The sequence below is a fragment of the Hypanus sabinus genome, chromosome 10 (assembly GCF_030144855.1).
Source record: "Hypanus sabinus isolate sHypSab1 chromosome 10, sHypSab1.hap1, whole genome shotgun sequence".
Taxonomy (NCBI): Eukaryota; Metazoa; Chordata; class Chondrichthyes; order Myliobatiformes; family Dasyatidae; genus Hypanus; species Hypanus sabinus.
Window position 1 is genome coordinate 108,655,145 of NC_082715.1, and position 22,980 is coordinate 108,678,124.

General features: G+C 40.9%; 1 protein-coding gene across 7 annotated transcripts in view; it reads left to right on the top strand.

Moving 5' to 3' along the window:
- Positions 1–22,980, top strand: part of LOC132400957 (WD repeat-containing protein 26) — a 143,650-nt gene that overhangs the window by 76,631 nt on the left and 44,039 nt on the right. For 6 of the 7 annotated variants that reach the window (XR_009514439.1, XR_009514441.1, XR_009514440.1 and 3 more), the window contains exons 7-9: positions 8,742–8,880; positions 10,801–10,941; positions 11,674–11,793. Coding sequence is in view for 4 of the 7 variants with exons in the window: in XM_059982564.1 (XP_059838547.1) it covers positions 8,742–8,880; positions 10,801–10,941; positions 11,674–11,793 (400 nt within the window). In the remaining 3 variants the exon portion in view is untranslated. The remainder of the gene's footprint in view (positions 1–8,741; positions 8,881–10,800; positions 10,942–11,673; positions 11,794–22,980) is intronic. The other variant, XM_059982566.1, reaches the window with a different exon arrangement.

A 22,980-nucleotide genomic window follows, 5' to 3' on the forward strand; every position in this document is an offset into this window, starting at 1 on the left:
TTGGTGTATATACCTGTATAATTGCTAAATCAAATGGTTGTCCTCTGAATCTAACAAGGAGCACTCTTTCTGATTTTGCCACCGATTTTGCCCAATGTCCTAAAACACTTTCTGCCATGTTTTCATCCATAAGAATTCCTACTCCATTAGTATGGGATGATCCACAAGAATAAATTAGTGTTTTATTTCTATTCTGACATGTTCCAGCACCTGTCCAATGAACTTCACTAATTTCCATGTTAATCTTTAGTCTTTCCATTTCATTTATCACATTGTCCAATCTTCCTGCTTGATATAGGGTTCTTACATTCCAAGTGGTAATAATTTTCTTTTGTGGTACTTGAATTTTATGAGCAGTAGCTTGATGCCGGTCGGGGATCCCCTGCTGCCCAGAATCAACCCTACCGAGAGAAGTGTCTTTAGAATTGTCTTGAAGATCCTCTTGACGCTGTTGTTGTGCAGTATACTTCCTAATGAAGTACAGCGGCTGCCTTGACTTTATAGCTACATTGGTATGTTAGGACCAGGTTAGATCCTCAGAGATCTTGACAACCAGGAACTTGAAACTACTCACTCTTTACACTTCTGATCCTTCTATGAGGATTGGTATGTGTTCCTTCGTCTTACCCTTCCTAAAGTTCACAATCAGCTCTTTCATCTTACTGACGTTGAGTGCCAGGCTGTTGCTGTGGCACCATTTCACTAGTTGGCATATCACATTCGTGTATGTCCTCTCGACACCACCTGAGATTCTACCAACAATGGTTGTATTATCAGCAAATTTACAGATGGTATTTGAGCTATGCCTAGCCACATAGTCATATGTATATAGAGAGTAGAGCAGTAGGCTAAACGCAACCCCTGAGGTGTGCCAGTGTTGATCATCAGTGAGGAGGATATGTTACCACCAATCCGCACAGATTATGGTCTTCCGGTTAGGAAGTCAAGGATGTAATTGCAGAAGGAGGTACAGTTTTCTGCAACTTTTCAATCAGGATTGTGGGAATCAGGGTATTAAATGCTGAGCTACCATTGATGAACGGCATCCTGACACGGGTGTTTGAGTTGTCCATTTGGTCTAAAGCTGTGTGGAAAGCCATTGAGATTGCATCTGCTGTTAACCTATTGTGGTAGTAGGCAAATTGCAATGGGTCCAGGTCCTTGCTGAGGCAGTCTAGACATGACCAACCTTTCAAAGCATTTTATCGCTGTCGATGTGAATACTGCAGGGTGATAGTCATTAAGGCAACTCACATTATTCTTCTTGGGCACTGGTATAATTGTTGCCTTTTTGAAGCAAGTGGGTATAGGTGGCCCCCGTTTTTCGAACGTTCGCTTTATGACAGCTCACTGTAACAAAAGACCTACCTACACTGGTACCTGTTTTCGCTAACCAAAGAGGATTTTCACTTTTATGAAGAAAAGACACCTGCTTGAATGTGTTTACCCTGAGAAAGACTACCATGACTGTGAAATCTTGTGCGGGCGGTTGTGTGCACATGCGTGTACATGCGTATTTTTTTCCTCCAAGTTGATTTTGGTTCGCTGTCTTCTCTATTTTGATAAGTGAAACTACACCGTACATACAATATTTCTACTTTACATAGCTGTGTCTTTATTATACCATTCCTGCTTTTACTATATGTTTGAGTTATTTTAGGTTTTATGTGCTATTTGGTATGATATGGTAGGTTTTTTTTGGGTCTGGGAATGCTCAAAAATTTTCCCCATATAAGTTGATGGTAATTGCTTCTTCACTTTACGACATTTCAGCTTACAAACGGTTTCATAAGAACGCTCTACCTTTGGATAGCAGGAGAAACCTGTACTTTCGCATGTAGCAGTGAGAGGTTGTAAAATTTCCTTGAATACTCCTGCTGGTTGGTTGGCACAGGTTTTCAGAGCCTTACCAGGTACTGCATCTGGTTCTTCTGCCTTGCGAAGGTCCACTCTCTTTAAAGACAGCCTAATATCGATCTCTGAGACAGAGATCACAGGGTCATCAGGTGCAGCAGAGATCTTCACAGCTGTAGTTGTGTTCTCCCTTTCAAATCAGGCAAGAAGGTGTTGAGTTCATCTGGTAGTGAAGCATCGCTGCCATTCATGCTATTGGGTTTTGCTTTGTAGGAGGTAATGTCTTGCAAACCCTGCTAGAGTTACTGTGCATCCGATGTTGCCTCCAACCTCGTTCGAAATTGTCTCTTTGCCCTTGAAATAGCCCTCCACAAATCATACCTAGTTTTCTGGTTATAGGCCTGGGTCATCAGACTTGAAAGCCACAGATCTAGCCTTTAGCAGATGACGTACCTCCTGGTTCATCCACGGCTTTTGCTTTGGGAATGTACAGTAAGTCTTTGTATGCACACACTCATCCACACGGATTTTAATTAAGTTGGTAACAACTGCAGCATACTCATCCAGGTTTGAAGATGAATCCCTGAATACGGTCCAGTCCACCGATTCAAAGCAGTCCTTTATGCGCTGCTGTGCTTCCCTTGTCCATACCTTCCTGGGCCTCACTATTGATGCTGAAGTCTTCAGTCTCTGCCAATATTCAGGGAGTAGAAGTACAGCTTTGGTGATCAGACTTCCAGAAGTGAGGGCGTGAATAGCATGATAGGCATTCTTGATAGTGATATAGCAATAGTCCAGTGTGTTGTTTCCTCTTTTATTGCAAGTGATTTTTTGATGGTAATTACTTAGTGATTTTTTTCAGACTAGCCTGGTTAAAATCTCCCAAAACAATGGTGAAGGCATTGGGGTGCACTGATTTTTGCATGTTGATCCCATGGTCAGATCATCTAAAGCCTGATTGACATTGGCATGAGGTGGAATGTATACTGCTACCAAAGTGACCCTGGAGAATTCCAGTGGTAGGTAAGAAGGACGGCATTTAACTGCTAGGTATTCCAGGTCTGATGAACAGAACTGGGACAGCACTGCTATATTTGTGCACCAAGAAGAGATGATCATGAGGCATACTCCTCCACCTCTGCTTTTGAGAGACTATAGATCTATCCTGATGGTGTATAGTAAACCTGTCGATCTGAATCAAGAGGACTAGAATATAAAAGCAAGGATGTAATGCTTTGGTGCGTTTGAATGCTTTAGGCTTGTACTCGCTGGAGTTTATTAGAATGAAGAGGGATCTCATTGAAACATTGAATATTAGAAACATAGAAAACCTACAACACAATACAAACCCTTCGGCCCACAATACGGTGCCAAACGTGTCCTTACCTTAAAAATCACATCGGGTTACCCATAGCCCTCTATTTTTCTAAGCTCAATGAACTTACCCAGGAGTCTCTTAAAAGACCCTATCGTATCCACCTCCACCATCGTTGCCGGCATCCCATTCACGCACTGACCTCTCTGCGTTTTTTAAAAAAAAACAACTCTAACATCTCCTCTGTACCCAGATAGGCTGTCCCCTCCCAACAGTACTCAAGCAGGAGTACTTATTGTCAGTACTTATTACTACAGGAAACATTTAACACTCTTATTAATCAAACCTATCAACCTCCATTTTAAATATACCCAAGTATGGCAAGTAAGGTGAAAATAAATTCAAAAGGTTTCTACAGTTATATTAATAGCAAAAGGATGGTGAGGGATAAAATTGGTCCCTTAAAGAATCATAGTAGACAGCTATGTGCGGCATCAAAAGAGACGGGAGATTTTGAACAATTTCTTTTCTTCGGTATTCACTAAGGAGAAGGATATTGGATTGTGTAAGGTAAGGGAAACAAATAGGGTAGTTATGGAAACTATGATGATTAAAGAAGAGGAAGTACTGGTGTTTTTAAAGAATATAAAACTGGGTAAATCTCCGGGTCCTGACAGGATATTCCATAGAACCTGAAGGGAAGTTAGTGTAGAAATAGCAGGGGCTCTGACAGAAATATTTCAAATGTCATTAGAGATGGGGATGGTGCCAGAGGATTGGCGTATTGCTCATGTGATTCCATTGTTTAAAAAGGGTTCTGAGAGTAAACCTAGCAATTATTGGCCTGTAAGTTTGACGTCAGTGGTTGGTAAATTAATGGAAAGTATTCTTAGAGATGGTATGTATAATTATCTGGATAGACAGGGTCTGATTAGGAACAGTCAACATGGATTTGTACATGGAAGGTCATGTTTGACAAATCATTGAATTTTTTGAAGGGGTTACTAGAAAAGTTGACAAGGGTAAAGCAGTGGTTGTTGTCTATATGGACTCCAGTAAGGCCTTTGACAAGGTTCCACAAGGAAGGTTAGGTATTAATATTGAAGTAGTAAAATGGATTCAACAGTGGCTGGATGGGAGATGCCAGAGAGTAGTGGTGGATAACTGTTTGTCAGGTTGGAGGTCGGTGACTAGTGGTGTGCTCAGGGATCTGTACTGGGTCCAACGTTGTTTGTCATATACATTAATGATCTGGATGATGGGGTGGTAAATTGGATTAGTAAGTATGCAGATGGTACTAAGATAGGTGGCATTGTGGATAATGAAGTAGGTTTTCAAAGCTTGCAGAGAGATTTAGGCCAGTTGGAAGAATGGGCTGAAAGATGGCAGATGGAGTTTAATGCTGAGGTGAGGTGCTACATTTTGGTAAGACTAATCAAAATAGGACATACATGGTAACTGGTAGGGTATTGAGGAATGCAGTAGAACAGAATGATCTAGGAATAATGGTGCATAGTTCCCTGAAGGTGGGATCTCATGTGGATAGGGTGGTGCAGAAAGCTTTTGGTATGCTGACCTTTATAAATCGGAGCATTGAGTATAGGAGTTGGGATGTAATGTTAAAATTGTACAAGGCATTGGTGAGGCCAAATTTGGAGTATCGTTTACAGTTCTGGTCACCGAATTATAGGAAAGATGTCAACAAAATAGAGAGATTATAGAGAAGATTTACTAGAATGTTACCTGGGTTTCAGCACCTAAGTTACAGAGAAAGGTTGAACAAGTTAAGTCTTTATTCTTTGGAGCGTAGCAGGTTGAGGGGGGACCTGATAGAGGTATTTAAAATTATGAGGGGGATAGTTAGAGTTGATGTGGATAGGCTTTTTCCATTGAGAGTAGGGGAGATTCAAACAAGAGGACATGAGTTGAGAGTTAAGGGGCAAAAGTTTAGGGGTAACACGAGGGGGAACTTCTTTACTCAGAGAGTGTTAGCTGTGTGGAACGAGCTTCCAGTAGAAGTGGTAGAGGCAGGTTCGATTTTGTCATTTAAAAAAAAATTGGATAGGTATATGGACAGGAAAGGAATGGTTATGGGCTGAGTGCAGGTCAGTGGGACTAGGTGAGAGTAAGCGTTCTGCACGGAATAGAAGGGCTGCGATGGCCTGTTTCCGTGCTGTAATTGTTATATGGTTATGGTTATAATATAGTATTAATGTTAAAGCTCTTGGCAATATGGAGGATCAGAGGGATCTTGGGGTCTGAAGCCATAAGACACTCAAAGCTGCTGTGCAGGTTGACTCTGTGGTTAAGAAGGGATACAGTGCATTGGCCTTCATCAATCGTGGGATTGAGTTTAGAAGCTGAGAGGTAATGTCGCAGCTGTATAGAACCCTGGTTAGACCCCACTTGAAGTGCTGTGCCCAGTTCTGGTCACCTCACTATAGGAAGGATGTGGAAACCATAGAAAGGGTGCACAGGAGATTTACAAGGATGTTGCCTGGATTGGGGAGCATGCCTTATGAGAGTAGGTTGAGTGAACTCAGCCTTTTCTCCTTGGAGTGACGGAGGATGAGAGGTGACTTGATAGAGGTATAAGATGATGAGAGCCATTGATCGTGTTTGTTGTCTGAGGCTTTTTCCCAGGCCTGAAATGGCTAGCACAAGAGGGCACAGTTTTAAGGTGCTTGGAAGTAGGTACAGAGGAGATGTCAGGGGTAAGTTTTTTACACAGAGAGTGGTGAGTTCGTGGAGTGGGCTGCTGGCGACGGTGGTGGAGGTGAATACGATAGGGTATTTTAAGAGACTCCTGGACAAGGAACATGGAGCTCTGAAAAATAAAGGGCTATGGAAAACACTAGGTAATTTCTATGGTAAGGACATTTTTGGCACAGCTTTGTGGGCCGAAGGGCCTGTATTGTGCTGTAGATTTTCTATGTTACATGGAGAAGGCAGGAGAATAGGATTGAGAGGGATAATAAATCAGGCATGGTGGAATGCTGGAGCAGACTCGATGAGCCAAATGACCTAATTTGCTCCTAAGTCTTATGGAAAGTAGCAGTTCCTGAACCTAATGGCTTCGGCCTTCAGACTGTACCTCCTTTCTAATGCTAGCAGCAAGAAGAAAGCATGATCTGTATGTTGGGTATCCTTGGAGTTAGCTAACACCTTTTTGAGCAGCAGAACCCATAGATGCTGTCAGTAGTCAGGGAGGGCTATGCCTATGATGGACCAGGCTGCATTCACAATTCTCTGTAGGCTCTTGCATTTCTGTGCTTTGGAACTATCGTACTAGGCTATGATGCAACAGTCATGATACATATAGTTCATTTGTTGAAGTTTGTTGGAGTGTTATCCTTAAGCTTCTCAAAAAATAGAGGCCCTGACATGCCTTCTTGACTTTTCCTTCCATTTTTAGTAATTGTTCTCATCAGCTTGTGTGTGTGTTTTTTTTATATGCCATTCATTACTATATTGTTGAAGTATGGCTAACATATCAAGCAATTTTTGTGCATCTTCGAATCTATGGACAATATCAACTTTAGAATATTACCTGGGACAGCCTGTGTTTCCAGTTGAACCTGCCTTCGTGCTTCCCCTGTCAACGTATTATTTCAGCGCTCAGTTCTCTCTACCTGTTGTCTGTAACTTCATGTTTATAATTAACTTATCAGGCCTTCTCTCATCCACTTCTTTCGCAAGGAGAGTAATCCCGTCGCCGTTCAAGCTGAGCTCCTCAGAGAACGTGAGCATAAGGGAAACTGCAGAGATGATAGATGGGTCCTATAAGGAGGTAGTCACCCCCTGAGTTGCATGAGGCAGGAAAATGGTCACTCTCAGCAGAGGGAAAGGAATGGGCAGCCAGTGCAGAGTACCCCTGTGGCTGTTCCCCTCAATAATGAGTGTACAATTTTGGATACTGTTGGGGTATTGCAGTAGTGCTTTATTTTAAACATCCTAGCATTCAGTGAGTCAATCCAAGGGTATAATCTAGATGTATTGAAAACTGTCTCTGAATGCATCTTGTCTGAGACAAAAAAACTTTTATAATAATGTTCATAAATCCTTTCAAGATGAAAGGAACTTTCTTTGTTATATTGTAATTCTAAAAGAAAGATTGAGAGGTTAACTTTTAATATGATTTTAAAGTCCTTTGGGGAGAGTATCACACTAAGTACGTGCTTTCTGTCTGGAATTTGGTTTCTCTGGATACTCATGAAAGAATGTCATTGTTTTTTCTCTACCTGGGCATTGATGATTCTGTAATCGTGAAATTTAAGTGTGTACACAGCTAAAATATCCAGATCAGTGCAGAACCATACAAAATCTTTTGACCATGGTAACAAATGTTGGTAGTCATATAATCTTAGAAATGTACAACCCTCCTAAGCCATGTTCATCTATGTTAATCCTGTTTGCCTAAAGTAGGCCTGTTTCCTCTGTCTTTCCCATCCAGATACCTTTTAAATATTGTAGTTATATTTGCTTCCTCTGGCAGCTCATTCCAAATATTGTCCTCTCTCTGGATGAAAAACTTAGTTTGCCTTTAAATGTCTTTCCTCTCATCTTAAAGTTGCCATTTAGTTATAGACTGGAGGAGTAAAACCGAATATCTATTCTGTCTATGCCTTTCATTTTTGAAACCTCTGTAAGGTTACCCTTAGCCTCTTGCTCTCCTGTAATATGGTTACAATCCTCCATTCCAGGTAATATCCAAATGAATCTTTTCTGCATTCTTTCTATTGATAGGTTCTTTCTGTACAGTAGTGACCAGAACTGGTTATAACACTCAAAGCGCAGTCTAACAAATGCTTTGTACAGCTGCAACTTCATAGCCTATCCCTTATACTGAATGCCTCATCATCTGAAGACAAGTATATCAAATGCCTTTTCATTTTCCATGCACCAGTGTTAAAACTTTCAGGAAGCTATGGACTTGCATGCCAGGGTCTCTCAATATATTAACATTTTTAAGGCCCTGCCATTTATTCTGTATGTCCTACCGCAATTTGACTTTTAAAGTGCATTACCTTGTGCGTGTTTGGATTAATATCCTTCTGACACTGCTCCTTGAGTTTCTAAGTGATGAATGCCCTGTTGTACCCTTAGAAAATATTCACCATCTACAACTTCAATTTTTTGGTGCCATCAAACTATATGATCCCTGCAGTATATCACTTGTTATAGATTTTCAGTCAAAAGACACTCATCCACCACTACCCTCTGCTGTCTATCACCAAACCAATTTTGTATCCAGTTTGCCAAAATGCTTAAGATCCCTTGTGCCTTCATCTTCTGGACCAACATGTAGAACTTCAACAAAAGCCTAAATGATGTCTGTGTTCATCTAATACTTTGTCAGCTTTCTTATTTATTGCTTCAAAAGACTTTGTCATATTTGTGAGGCATGATCTCCCCTGCTGACTCTTCCCAATCTGTCCCTTCCTTTTGAAGTGAACAAAAATCCTATCCCTCAGAATATTATATTCCACGGGTTCTCCAATTGTTCTTCTTATGGTAGCCTGTACAAGTCTTAACATGTTTACAAATAGTCTTGTTTTTCCTTTTTTTTAAGGAAGCAGTTTCCGTGCTACACACAACAGATTCTCACTGAGCACTGCAATGAAGTATGGTTCTGCAAGTTCTCCAATGATGGTAGTAAATTAGCAACAGGATCCAAGGACACCACAGTTATCATATGGCAGGTTGATCCTGTAAGTATCACAAGGCCACAGGAAAACATCTTTCTTATTCAAGTTGAGCCTTTATTGTATTTTTTTGTAACTGATTTAGATCACTGTTTATTGTAGTTTGTTTTAATATTGTTCTCAATATATCCATATTATAACAACTTGCTTTTGGTTGTAGAACATGCAATAGGAATTTGTTACAGGAGACAAAATGATTGACACCAAAATTATTATCCATCTCTTTCTTTGTAGTTAGGTGGTTATGGCGCATTGTATCCATTGTTTATCCATGTAGTCTTGGCCTTCTCTGTCCTTCAAGACTGTAAACTCTGGATCTCCGCCACTTTGAATAATAGAAAAAAAGCTCTAAATGTTCCTTTAATTTTCTTCCTGTTTGTTAAACTAAACTCTACAAGTCATTGACTTTACAGCTCAGGGAAATTTAACCTGTTTTGGCAGCTCACAACTTTAAACAATATTGGCAGTGTTGGCTTGATCTACCAACTCTTGTTGAAGTGAAGAGAGATTTGCCATTTTTTTTAATAATCATGTCTGCTAACACACATATCTTCCCTGCTATGTTGTGGATGTCTGGACATAAAATTCCTTTATTTGAACTGAGTATCCTGTCAATTATTCTGCATTCACTTGCCTTGTTTGCTCTCTCATCCACATAGAATTATTAATGAAGCATATTATTTACAGAAGAATATGATTTTTATACTTCATTTCTTTCCTTTGAGGTTTTGCAGTCTCTGAAGTATTATTTGATCAATGTTCTTATTTATGCTTTGGGAAAAAACTTAATCTTACTCTTAGTTAATAATAAAGCTGAACAGCTAAAATTGTTGTTCAAATTTTCCAGTATCAATGCAGCACTATTAATTAATTTAGCATAATGCATTGAAAATATTAAAACATTTCTCCATGTTGAATGTCAATGCAGCATTTGGCTTGTGATTCTCCATCCAAACTCAGAACAAAGAGTTTGCTCTCACAGACTACTTTTCATAATCTTAGAACATTTTTTTTATTCATTGTTGTAGTTACATTGTAAGAAATCTGTCAGTCTTTGAGTACACCAAGCTTTCACAAACAGCTGTGATAGGTTTAATTTTGAAGATGATTAATGGATTAATCGACCAAGACACTAGGGATATTACCCCTGTTCTTTAAAGAAGGCTATGGAATCTTTTACATTCACCTGAAGACTGAACATCAATTTGATCTATCATCTGAATATGACACCTTCTGGGCTGCAGCATGTCATTGGTACTGCACTAGAGTATCCATTTAGATATGTTTGCTTTTCAAGTGGCAATTTAAATTACAGATTTCTGTCTCAGCTGACAGTTGTCAACTGAGCCAAGGCACTTTCTTGAAGTCTTATGCAGTATTGTATTGAAATTGGGTGTAGCTATGTGTCTGCAGCTTTTAAATATTGGAGGAATGAGTCTTTATTTTAGAAAGGTAAAAGTGCAATTGACTGTAGATGATTGAAGTCATTGTCCATTCTCTTTGAGCAATGTTGTGCATAATCCTAATTTCCCAACTATATTAGTCTGAGGCCTCCAGTCAGAGGTGACCATGGATATTGCATCCGAGCTTTCTATTTACGCAAGCTGGCGTATATGAAGAGCAAGCTCCCTCTGTCCACGCATCTGATGAACCTAGAGCCCCCATCTGCCTGAAGCAAATGGTTTTAAGGTGCTAGTAACCCACCTTTGCCCTTTCTCCTGTCAGTGGAAGAGGTTCCGATGGGCTTAGTAGCATGTGAAGGCCTGGAGCTGGAGTTGGTTGTCAAAGGCTATTGAGGCGCACGCCATTGGGAGCATTTAATAGGTAGTGGGAGCTTGTCCCCTGGCTATAACAACCTTAAGGAGCCAACTATATTAGTTATGCTGACATAATTCATGAACAGGCTTTTTTTTTCCCCTCTGTTAGGACACTCATCAGCTTAGATTGCTTAAGACTTTGGAAGGTCATGCTTATGGAGTATCATACTTGGCTTGGAGTCCAGATGATAATTACCTTTTGGCCTGTGGCCCTGATGATTGCTCTGAACTATGGCTTTGGAATGTGCAGGTAAGGATGCTCAGAATCTAACAGAATTTTATTGGCTCAAGTAACAATTCCCAAGTGACTTTTACACAAACCAGTCCCTTCCTTGTCTGCGCCATTGTACCCAAATAGTGGAAATTGGAAGTTCCTTGGAGATAATCGATCTAAGCGATGTATTCTGTTAGTCTGTGAGAAGGACTTTGTAGTGTTAGCTTCTGCAACAGATGTCAGTAAAAAATAAAGTGAGATAGCATTGAAACGAGTGCTGATCTTTTGTAAATTGGTTTTAAATTGAATCAAAACTGGCGCTCCTCATCAAACAATAATAAGATAGCCCATTGTGATTTAAGCAACAGAAAAAATCACATGTAGTGATTGAAAAGATGAGGAGGTGGATATGTGAATGGAAATATAAGAAGTCGGCGTCATTTGGACACGTAAAAGTAGTGCAATTAGCTGAAACTTTGCACAAGAAGATTGCATATAATTTTTTTATCTTGCAGTTTTTTCATGTATATTTTAAAAATTGAAAGTACCCTCTAAAGTAAAAACGGATTGAATTTCATCTTTTGACTGATTTGAACCAAAAACTTGTGAAATCTTGGCAGTAGAGGAAACCTTGTGCTAGAATATTGCATTTATGGAAGCTTTCTTCCTATACACTTGCACTGTTTCACAACACAAAGATATGTAAATATCTAATTACATCTGATACAAGACACTTTACATTTAACAGTTAAATTTGTTTCTCTACAGACCGGAGAACTCAGGACCAAGATGAGCCAATCCCATGAGGATAGTCTAACAAGTGTGGCTTGGAACTCAGATGGAAAACGTTTTGTGACAGGTGGACAACGTGGGCAATTTTATCAGTGTGTGAGTCGTTCATTTTCTATTTAATATCTACCTCTATACCTCTATAAATACAAGATCATATTTTGAAAATAAAAGAAATACAGATGCTGAAAATCTGAAGCGAAGGAGAAAATGTTGGAAAATATGAAAGTGACTATTTCTTTTTCTACAGAAGTTGTCTGACTTGCTGAGATTTTCATATTTCGTATTAACATAGTTTGATTGGGCAGTCATATATCATGTGTGCCCTTGGCATATTGTATAAAAATTGTATATTTGGTTTGTCTTGGTAGACAGCACATTACCTCCAGCTAATTTTCTCCACTTAAGCATATTAAATTCATCTTCCACAGATGCAAAAATATTATGAGCTCTTTAATCACAAAGACTAAAATGACTTCTTAATCTACTTGGTTTTCCCTCACTCCTTGTCAAAATTCCTCCTTTAGCTACATAAGACCATAAGATATAGGAGCTGAAGTAGACCATTCGGCCCATTGAGTCTGCTCTGCCATTCAAACGTGGGCGGATCTAATTCTTCCAGTCATCCCCACTCCCCTGCCTTCTCCCCATACCCTTTGATACCCTGGCTAATCAAGAACCTGTTTATCTTTGCCTTAAATGCACCCAATGACTTGGCCTCCACGACTGCTCTTGGCAACAAATTCCACAGATTTACCACCCTCTGACTAAAGTAATTTCTCCAGATCTTTGTTCCAAATGGACGTCCTTCAATCCTGAAGGCATGCCTTCTTGTCCTGGACTCCCCTACCATGGGAAATAACTTTGCCATATCTAATCTGTTCAGGCCTTTTTACATTCAGAGTGTTTCTATGAGATCCACCCTCATTCTTCTGAACTCTAGGGAGTACAGGCCAAGAGCTGCCAGACATACTTCATACAGTAATCCTTTCATTCCTGGAAACATTCTCGTAAATCTCTGAACCCCCTCCAACGTTAATATATCCTTTCTATAGTAAAGAACCCAAATCTGCACACAATACTCCCAAGTGTGGTCTCATGAGTGAGTACCTTATAGAGCCTCAACACAACATCCCTGCTCTTTATGTTCTATTCCTTTAGAAATAAATGCCAACGTTGCAATCACCTTCTGTACCGCTGACTCAACCTGGAGGTTAACCTTTAGGGTATCCTGCACAAGAACTTCCAAGTCTCTTTGCATCTCTGCATTTTGAATTCTCTCCCCACTTAAATAAATCTGCCCATTTAGTTCTTCCACCAAAGTGCCTGACCATACACTTCCCAACATTGTATTTCATTTGCCACTACTTTGTCTATTCCTGTAAACTATCTAAGTCTCTCTGCAGGCTCTCTGTTTCCTTAACACTACCGGCTCCTCCACTGGTCTTTGTATCATCAGCGAATTTAACCACAAATCCATTAATCCCATAATCTTAAATCATTTACATACATCATAAAAAGCAGTGGTCTCAACACCGACCCCTGTGGTGCTCCACTGGTAACCGGCAGCCAGCCAGAATAGGATCCCTTTATTCCCACTCTGTTTTCTGTCGATCAGCCAATGCTCCATCCATGCTCATAACTTCCCTGTAATTCCATGGGCTCTTATTTTGCTAAGCAGCTCATGTGTGGCACCTTGTCAAAGTCCTTCTTGAAATCCAAGTACCCTACATCTACTGCATCTCCTTTGTCTACCCTGCTTGTAATTTCCTCAAAAAATTGCAGTAGGTTAGGTTAGGATTTTCCTTCCAGGAGACCATGCTGGCTTTGGTCTATCTTGTCATGTGCCTCCAGGTACTCCGTAATCTCATCCCTAACAATTGATTCCTGCAACTTCCAAACCACTGATGTCAGGCTAACTGTTCTATAGTTTACTTTTTGCTGCCTCCCACCCTTCTTAAGTAGCAGAGTAACATTTGTAACTGATTCAGTATAATGCCAGAATCTATTGATTCTTGAAAGATCATTGTTAATGCCTCTGCAATCTCTCCAACTACTTCCTTCAGAACCTGAGGGTGCATTCCATCAATTCCAGGAGATTTATCCACCCTCAGACCATTAAGCTTCCTGAGCACTTTCTCAGTCGTAATTTTCACTGCACAGACTTCATTTCCCTGACACTCTTGAATGTCCGGTATACTGCAGATGTCTTCCACTGTGAAGACTGATGCAGAACATGCATTCTGCCATCTCTGCATCTTTCATGACAATCTCTCCAGCATCATTTTCTATTGGTCCTATATCTACCGTCAATCTTTACCCTTTACATACTTAAAAAAGCATTTAGTACATTCACAGGTACAAAGCATAATATGAATAGAAGCAAGAGTACACCAGTTGCAGTCTTTCAGTAAGATTGTGACAGATCTTGTACCTTGTTCACTTTAATTCCAAAATTACTGATTTATCTGTAAATGAATATTAAAAAAATCTTTATGCTGGAAATCTGAAATAAATATTGAAATTGCTAGAAACATTCCACATGTCAGTTAGCATTACTGTGAAAGAGAAACCGAATTGTCATTTCAAGTTAAAGACTCTTAATTGGAACCAGGAGGAGGAAAGCCAAATTTCTGTTGATTTCTGACAGAGTTGCAGAGATGAACTATTGACTGTTTCTCTTTACACTGTTGCTGCCTTGATTTGGTGAATGTTTCCAGCATGTTTCTGCTTATATTTTAGTTTTTGAACATCTGCACTTTATGTTGAATTTTTAAACCAAGTTAGTTTTAAGAAGCAGAGAGGATGGAGGGGGTGCAGGGAGGGATAGCTAGGGCGAATGTAATACCTTTGATTGAGATTGCCATTATGATAGACTATTGATGAAGCCATTTGGTTAATTGATTAATGAGGACAGAAAGCTCACACGAAAGAACATGTAAATGCTGTAAATTGTAACCCAGCAGGTGAAAGATGAAACACTGAACAGCTTTGTTTTGGGCCATAAGATGGCATAAAAAAGAATATAGAATCAGGTTTATTATCACCGGCATGTGACGTGAAATTTGTTAACTTAGCAGCAGCAGTTCAATGCAGTACATAATCTAGCAGAGAGAAAAAAAAATATTAAATAAAATAACACAAACAATAAATAAATAAATAGCATGTATTGAATCGATTATTTTAAAAAGTGCAAAAACAGAAATATTGTATATTTTTTTAAAAAGTGAGGTAGTGTTCAATATTATAATGACTAATCTGTCATTGGACTCAACTACTACTCTCTGCTAGTTACCCATAGCTCCAAATTCTCCGATCTTTCATGTCTGAATCCATTTTCTCCTTATTGATTTCTAGTGATTGAGTGTCCGGTGAGATAGTGTTGCTGTCTCATAGCTCTAGCAATCCAGGTTCAATCCTAATTTCCAGTGTTGCCTTTATGGTTATTCTGCGACTGCATGGATTTCTCCAGAAGGTTTCTGTTTTCTTTCATGTCCCAAGATATTCTGATCATTATAAAAGATGGAACAGTACAATACACCACCTACCATATGTGCACCAATACCAATCTAATTAATCTCATCTGTCTTTACACGGTCAGTATTTCTCTCTTACCTGCCTGTCCAAATGACTTTTAAACATTATAGTATCTGCTTCTATCGCCTTCCCTTGCAGCATGAGGCACCTACTACCCTCCATGGAAAAAAAATAAACTTGTTTTGCAAATATTTAAACACCCTCCCCTCACCTTAAAGCTATACCCTCTAATATTTGGCATTTACACCCTGGATCAGCCTTTGGCCACCAATGCTCCAGAGAAAGCAATCCAAGTTGATCCAACCCCTCCTATAGCTAATATCAGGCAATATTCTGGTGTACCCTCTGCAAAGTCTCCACATTCTCCCCTGTAGTGTGACTTGGCCCTGAGCTTCCCTCTGCAAATGGAACCTTGACTTCCTCATTGGGAAACCGCAGTCAGTGTGGATCAGTAATATCATCTTCTCTTCACTGATAATCCAGGCCCACATTAAGGATATGTGCTTAGTCAACTCTCTATACTCAACTGTGTGGCTAGGCACAGCACAAGCATTCTATAAATTCACTGATGACACTACTGTTGGCAGAATCTCAGATGGCAACAGAGGTGTACAGGGGAAAGAGAGAGAGATAATCTAGTTGAGTGATGTTGCAATAATAACCTAGCCCTAAATGTCAGCAAGACCAAAGAATTGATTATGGGCATAAGGAAGGGAATGCTCAGCAATCCTCATTGAGAGATCATTGGTGGAAAGACTAAGCAGCTTCAAGTTCCTCAGTATTAACATTTCAGAAGATCTATCCTAGGCCCAACACATTGATGCAGTCATGAAGAAGGCATACCAGGAGCTATATTTCATTAGGAGTTTGAGAGGATTTGGAATGTCACCAAAAACTCCAGCAAATTTCCACAGATGTACAGTGAAGAACATTCAATAAGTACATTTAATGACAGAGAAATGTATACAATATACATCCTGAAATTCTTTTTCTTTGCAAGCATCCATGAAAACAAAAAAGTGCCCCGAAGAATGTATGACAGTTAAATGTTAGTGCCCCAAAGCCCCTCCCAACTCCCCCCACTCACTCACAACTCACAAGCAGCAGCAAGGCAACAACCACCCCCCACCCCTACCAGCAAAAAAGCATCAGCGTCTCCCACCAAGCACTCAAGCGAGCAGCAAAACATCAATAAAGACACAGACTCGTAGTTCCCAAAGACTACTCGTTCACCCAGTTTTCAACATACCACAGGTGCTTTCTCTCTCCCTAATAAGGGAAAAAGAGATGTCCCTGTTTCACAGTGAGAGGGACATAAAACAACTCGCTGTTTTATGGTGTTAAAAGTCTGTTGTGTCACTTTTTCTGAGCTCTGTGCCACTGGGCACATGCCAACAGCAAACCTGCTGCTTCCGATCTTCCTTGTTCTCCTGCGACACATCAGTTGGCGGCAGTGGCACCAGCCTTGAATCCGCCTGCCTCCACAGCTATGAAAATCCAACACCTTGAAGGCCCGCTAGTCTTCTAGGCTGCGTCCTTGGCATATCAAAAACTGACCGATTGTGAGGCCCTGAGAGCAGGTCCCATTCCTGTAAAGAACCAAAGTCAGAGAGTAACTCCGGGTCAGGATCTTCAAAAGAACCTTGAAAGTGAAAAAAAGCAATATCAAAGATAGAAATAAAGCTGTTGCTGAAGATGCAAGCAAAGGAGTCACCATTTAGCACCATCATCGCTCAGCTCCGCCACATTCTGAATGGTTGTATCATCGCCTGATGCGGAGGTTCCAGTGTGCAGGATCGAAAGACACTGCGGTGTGTTGTAGACCCAGCCAGCTCCAACACGGGGCACAGCACTCCCCACCATCAATGACATTTTGAAAGGGCCTTATGCAGTAATGTTGGGTAACTCTCTGTATCTGCTTCAGAACTGACCAGTTTTACTCTAGGTCGTCCAGAAAATATTGATCCACTATTTCTATCACCATTAGTATTACCTGACCTGCTCAATATTTCCTACACCCACAGGTTTGCAACCAGATCAATCTCGCATTTTTTTTTTGGTGGGAAGGGCTATATTTGCAGTCTAAAACTTTTTCAATAGACAGTCATAAGATGAAAAGCATCCTCATAGTATGATGTTACCTCCATACCAGTGGCAGAGGAGGTGTGTACATTGTGGGATAGCTTGGCACAGAGCAGATAGTTCTTCACTTGTTGATTGGTTCTTTCTGATTGCCCCTTTGGTTTGGATGATAGCCAGAGGATAAACTCACTGAGGTGCAGAGGAGGTTAACGGAAGGTTCACCAGAGGCAAGAAATGAATTGTGAACCCAGGTCTGCTATCTCAGTGGCTGATGGAAGCTTGGAGAGGAAGTGGGCCAACAAGGAGAACAGATCTACTATTGTCATAATCACCGTGGCCCCATCGGAAGGCAGCAAACCCATGATGAAAGCCATGGCAATGTGGGGCCATGGCCATCAAAGGCTGCTGGTTGGAGGAATTGGACTTGGCTCAATGAGGGCAGACATCGATGTGTTGGCGTATATCTGTGATCATGGTGGGCCACCAGAACCAATGTCACAGAAAATCTAGAGACAGTAATGCACTTGGATAGCCAGAGAAGGGTGAGGAGTGGCCCCACTTGAGTGTCTCAGAGCACATGGCTGTCAGCACATGCATGTGACAGTCATGGGTGTCAGCTGGTGCAGCTTGTGCTTCAGGGATTGGCAGATCTGGTTCTCAAGATCCCAGACAAGGATCTAGGAGGATGGAATAATGGGCTGAGGATTGATATCAATTTCTGCTGGGGTGAACCGTTTTGACAGGGTGTCCGCCTTAGTGTTCTTGGAGCCAAGTCAGTAGGAGATGATGAAGTTGAATTGCTTAAAGAAGGGGGCCCAGCAAGCCTGACATGGGATGAGTTGGCAAGTCTGCTGTATGTTTTTTTTGAGGTTCTAATGATCAGTCCAGATCAAGAAGGGCTTAGTATTTCCCAAAAGCCAATGTCTCCATTCCTCCAAGGCCCTTTTAATGGTGAATAGCGCCCTGTCTCCTACTCCATAATGGTGCTCTATACAGTTTAACTTGCACAAGGAGAAAGCACAGTGGTATGCTACACGTCCGGGCCTCGCTAAAAAAGAATGGTACTGGTGCTCGTATTAGATGCGTCCACTTCTGCCACAAAAGGTCCAAAGAGCTTTAGATGGTGGAGAATGGAAGTGGTGGTGAAGTGTCTCTTGACCTCCTCGAAAATGTGGTTTGCAGCAACAGACCAGGTTATCCGTGAGGGAGGTGAGAGAAGTGGTAACTTGGCTGTAGTGTCAGATGAAACAGCAGTAGAAATTGGAGGATCCCAAGAAGTATCCAATGATGGGGCACAATTTCTCTGGGTCCAGAGTTATGCCTTGGGGTGAAAGGACATAACCCTGGAAGGAAATGACTGGGGTGTGGAACTAGTATTTTTCAAACTTGTACAGTTGGTTTTTGAGGAGACACTGAAGGACTGAACGGATGCAACAGGCATGGTCTTGAGGGTCCATGGAGAAGATAAGGATGTCATCGAGGTAGATGAACAGATACTTAGCATGCTTCGGGGGATATCATTGATTAGAAAATGGCTGGACTGTTGGAAAATTCAAAAGACATCACTAAGTATTTGGCCTGGCCAGTGGGTGTTATGAGCGCCATCTTCCACTCATCCCCCTAGGAGATGTGGATCAAGTTGTACATGTTCTGTAGATCCAGTTTGGTGAAGATCTGGGCCCTGCATAGTGTTTTGAATTTGATATCCATCAAGGGGAGACAGTAGTGATTCTTTATGCTGATTTTGGTGAGTCCACAGTGGTCGATGCACGGATGAAAACCCCCATCTTTCTTTTTGACAAGAATCCTGCACCAGCTGGGGATTGGAATGGTCAAATGAAACTATGATGTAGACTTCAGCACTGTAGTCATTCATGGCTTGGGTCTCAGGAGGGAAGAGGGAGAGCAGGTGACCTTAGGGAAGTGTGGTGACCGGAAGGAGGTCAATCATACAGTCATTTGGCTGTGAAGTGGCAGGGTGCTGGCTTCTCTTTATTGATGGTGATGTCAAAGTCATGGTATTCCTTTTGAAGTTTGGTGAGGTCAATGGTTACCTCCGTTTCCAAGGATTTACGATGTGACGTCAACTGGGGTTTCAGGTAGCTGATCCAGCATGCGAGTCCCCAACTGAGCAGTGAACCAGATGACCAGGCAAAGTGAGGATTGAAAGTGGAGATCCAAGGATAACCTAAGATGAGAGGAGTGTTGGGTGAGTCGATCAGGACAAATTAGGGCGGACTTGTGGTATTTGCCAATGCTCATGTGAACAGGCCGTGTGCATACTCTGACCATCCCATACCCCAAGGGAGGTTTGTCAATCGCTATGATGCAGGCTCTTAGAATGTCCAAGCTGCACACAGAGTCTGGTCCATAAACTTGCCTGCTGTGCCAGAATCCAACAGAACTTCTTGTGTGCAAAGGGGTGTTGGAGTGTGGATGACAACAGAGAGAGCAACTCAGGCTATGGTGCAGGATCAAGGGGCTGGGGGAGGCCCCTCTACTTGCTGGTGCCGTTTCCCAGACAAGGTGGGCATTTAATGCAATGGTGGTCAACTGCTCCACAGTAGGCACATAAGTTGTTTCTGTACTGATGCTCACTCTTACGGCATTAATGGAGCTTTCCCTAGGTTCTGAAGTCATTGCTGAGGAGGGTCCTGCAGCCTGAAATGGTTCTGGGAACAGAACTGGGAGGCTAGCTGATGATCTGGAGGGTCATTCCATGAGATGCTTATTGATACAGAGGGGCAGAGTGATGAGGCGTTTGAGGTCAGTGGGCATCTCCTGGATAGACAATTTGTCTTTCAAGTGCTCCTAGAGGCCATGATGGTAATGGGCCAGCAACGCTTCAGCTGCACTCGCCACGAGTGTCCTGAGTTCCACAATGTAATCCAGCAATATAAGCCCTGATGCAAGCAAAGTATCCAATACAGTGACACCTTTCCACTTCTCAGATGTGTGAAAACCCAGTACATCTCAACAGTGAATTCCTTATATTTATTGCAAGTGGTGATTTTATTGTCCTCGTGAGTGGTGGTCCAGGTTAGAACTTGCTCAGTCAAGAGATGGCAAACGCAATCTTGGCTATAGAATACAAAGCTGGCTGGAGCTTGAAGTGTAAGATGCACTGGGACAAGAAGTTGCGGCATCGGTCTGGGGATCCATCAAGAGCGTTCGGGCACCAGAATCTGGGGTTCAGAGGGAAAAGGTTGATTGTTACAAGTTTGCTGTATTGAGATGGAGAGTTAGAAGAGAATGGCAAGCAGATGGTCGTTGGTTTTCTGCTGCTTCTGGATCATGTGCTCATATCGACAGCTTCCTTTAGAAGAGCATACTCTGCTGGGTCAATCTATGGTTCACCTATCCTGTCAGGAAATGTAGAGGAGGCTTGACCCAAAAGCAGAGCAGCAAAGACAATTCAGAAATGAATGATAACTTTAATAATAGACTGCAAGAACAACTAGCCACTATGACCACAAAATAAGAGGGAACAAATACTAAACACCACAGGCAACAACGTAACTGAAGGCTAGGAGCAACTGTTCAAGGCTAGCTGGTTCAATGAGTGTACAAGGGTTATGGATAGAGCTGGGTTTAAATAGGCTGCGAGTGATTTGGAAATGAGTGGTAGGTGATTCCTGTTAGCTGGGTGGAGACTGGGAGGTGCCTGCCTTTGCAGAACCTAATATTTTTACTGTGTAGGACAGCATTCAGAGATTTCTTTCTGCAACCAAAAATTTTGATTTAATTTTTTTAACATTGGCTTCAGCTCAAATTATTTTATAACAACATCAGTTCTTTCTCCATCCTTCCTGTTGATTCCTCATTACAGAAATGGATGTTCAGAAAAGGATTTTATTATACAATCTGGAATTTGGATTGAGAGAAAATCCTGAAATCTCTGACATGTAGCTCACTCAGGTGGGCACTGTTTGAAGATCATCATCCAGTATTTTTCTTCCAACTCTGAGGCTCGGTGATTAGAAAAGGTAACAATGGCCAATGCTACATTTAAATAGGATTAACTTGGACAGAAATGTGGAGACAAATGATTTGACTTTAATAAGATTCACATTATTTCCATGCAATTGAAGATTGATGCCATTAAACTTTGAAAATATTTCTGACAAATAAGAGGTGTCATGCCTGAATGAAGCATTTCAGTCTTCAAAGAATTTTATCAGTTTTAGAAAGCATACAAATGTCTCAGGCAATTTCCTTTGAGAGCTATCTGACTTCTGTGTGCAACAGGAAGTATTCAAACATTTCCCATAAGTTTCAATACAAAGCTCTCGGAAATAGTTGAGAATTGAGAGCATAGAATTATATTTTATTTACTGCTGTGATAATAAATGATTTGTGCAGCTAAACATTTAGGTATTTTTGCAGGTGTTCTCTGAATTTCACAGTGAATGGTAAATATGTTAGGTACAGCTTTTTTCAAGAAAGTAATAACTCTTATTTACTGTGATGTCCAGACATTGTGCCCCATCTGTTTCACATGCAAAAATGTTGGTGACCAGAATGTCCTTCTCTTTGGAAAAATTGCTCAACAACCTAAAATATTGACTCTCCCTCTTTCTAGACCCTTTGCAAATAATTCCTAAACAGGGCTTTTATCTTTTATGAAACAAACATAATTGAGAAGTAAAGATTTATTGCCTGGTAATGTTGTCTTATCCAACTGCAGAGCAACTCTGTTGTCCTAAGTATGTTGCACATTTTCAGGCATTTCATCTATTCATCTTTGAACAGAGTTGTTACTGAGTGAAATTGCTTTAATTATTTAGACTGGTGACTTATGTAAGACTACTCAGAACCTCCCTCCCTTACTGCTGGCAGAATCAATTCTTCTCTGATTGTATGGGGCTTTCCAGATTTAGCAATGAGCAATGAAATGAATGAAGTATGCAAACCATCATTGATTTGTTGTGAAGTATTGGCAAATATGCTTTGAAGTGTTTTCCATTTTTAAAAATTTTCATAAAGTGACTGAAAATGAGCTAGGTTATTCAAATGTTCAAGAAGCCCGGATGATTTCATTGCCTCATTTGAAAAAAAAATTTGGTTCACGGAGCTTTGGCTGTTGTTGGTTGCTTGGTGGTGGTGTAAATCCAAATTTCAGATACATTACATTATACTGTCTGCACTTTTTTGTTTGGTCTGCTTCTGCCATTTTCATAATGGATTAATGGTGATGGTTAATTGCCTGTTGTGTAGATCCAACATCAGTGTGATCAATAAAGGGGAAAGTTACGACATCATAGTTCAGACAAAACCTGACTCTCTGCTTGAAGATACATAAAATAGGATAGCCGTGGGCTAGAGGAATGCAGTCAAGACCATTTGAAAGGATAGATTCTGAACTTTACCCCATTGAATGGCACACCCCAATTCATGCGAATTGTGTCACTGCATGATTAGTAGATGAGAATGGTACTAGCCAACACTGTGTTGCAATATTGAACAGCAATAATGTGCGGGCCAGACCCAGAAATAATACGATTTTAGTTCATATTTCTCAAGATGTGCCGTATAGAAGTGTCACATTACTTTTCAACAACTACATGCGTTTTGAGCAAAGTCTTAAGAGAATGATGGATTAGTAAGAGATGTGTTTATGTGATCATTGTAATTAATTAAGAGGCACTGATGAGCAAATGCTTATAA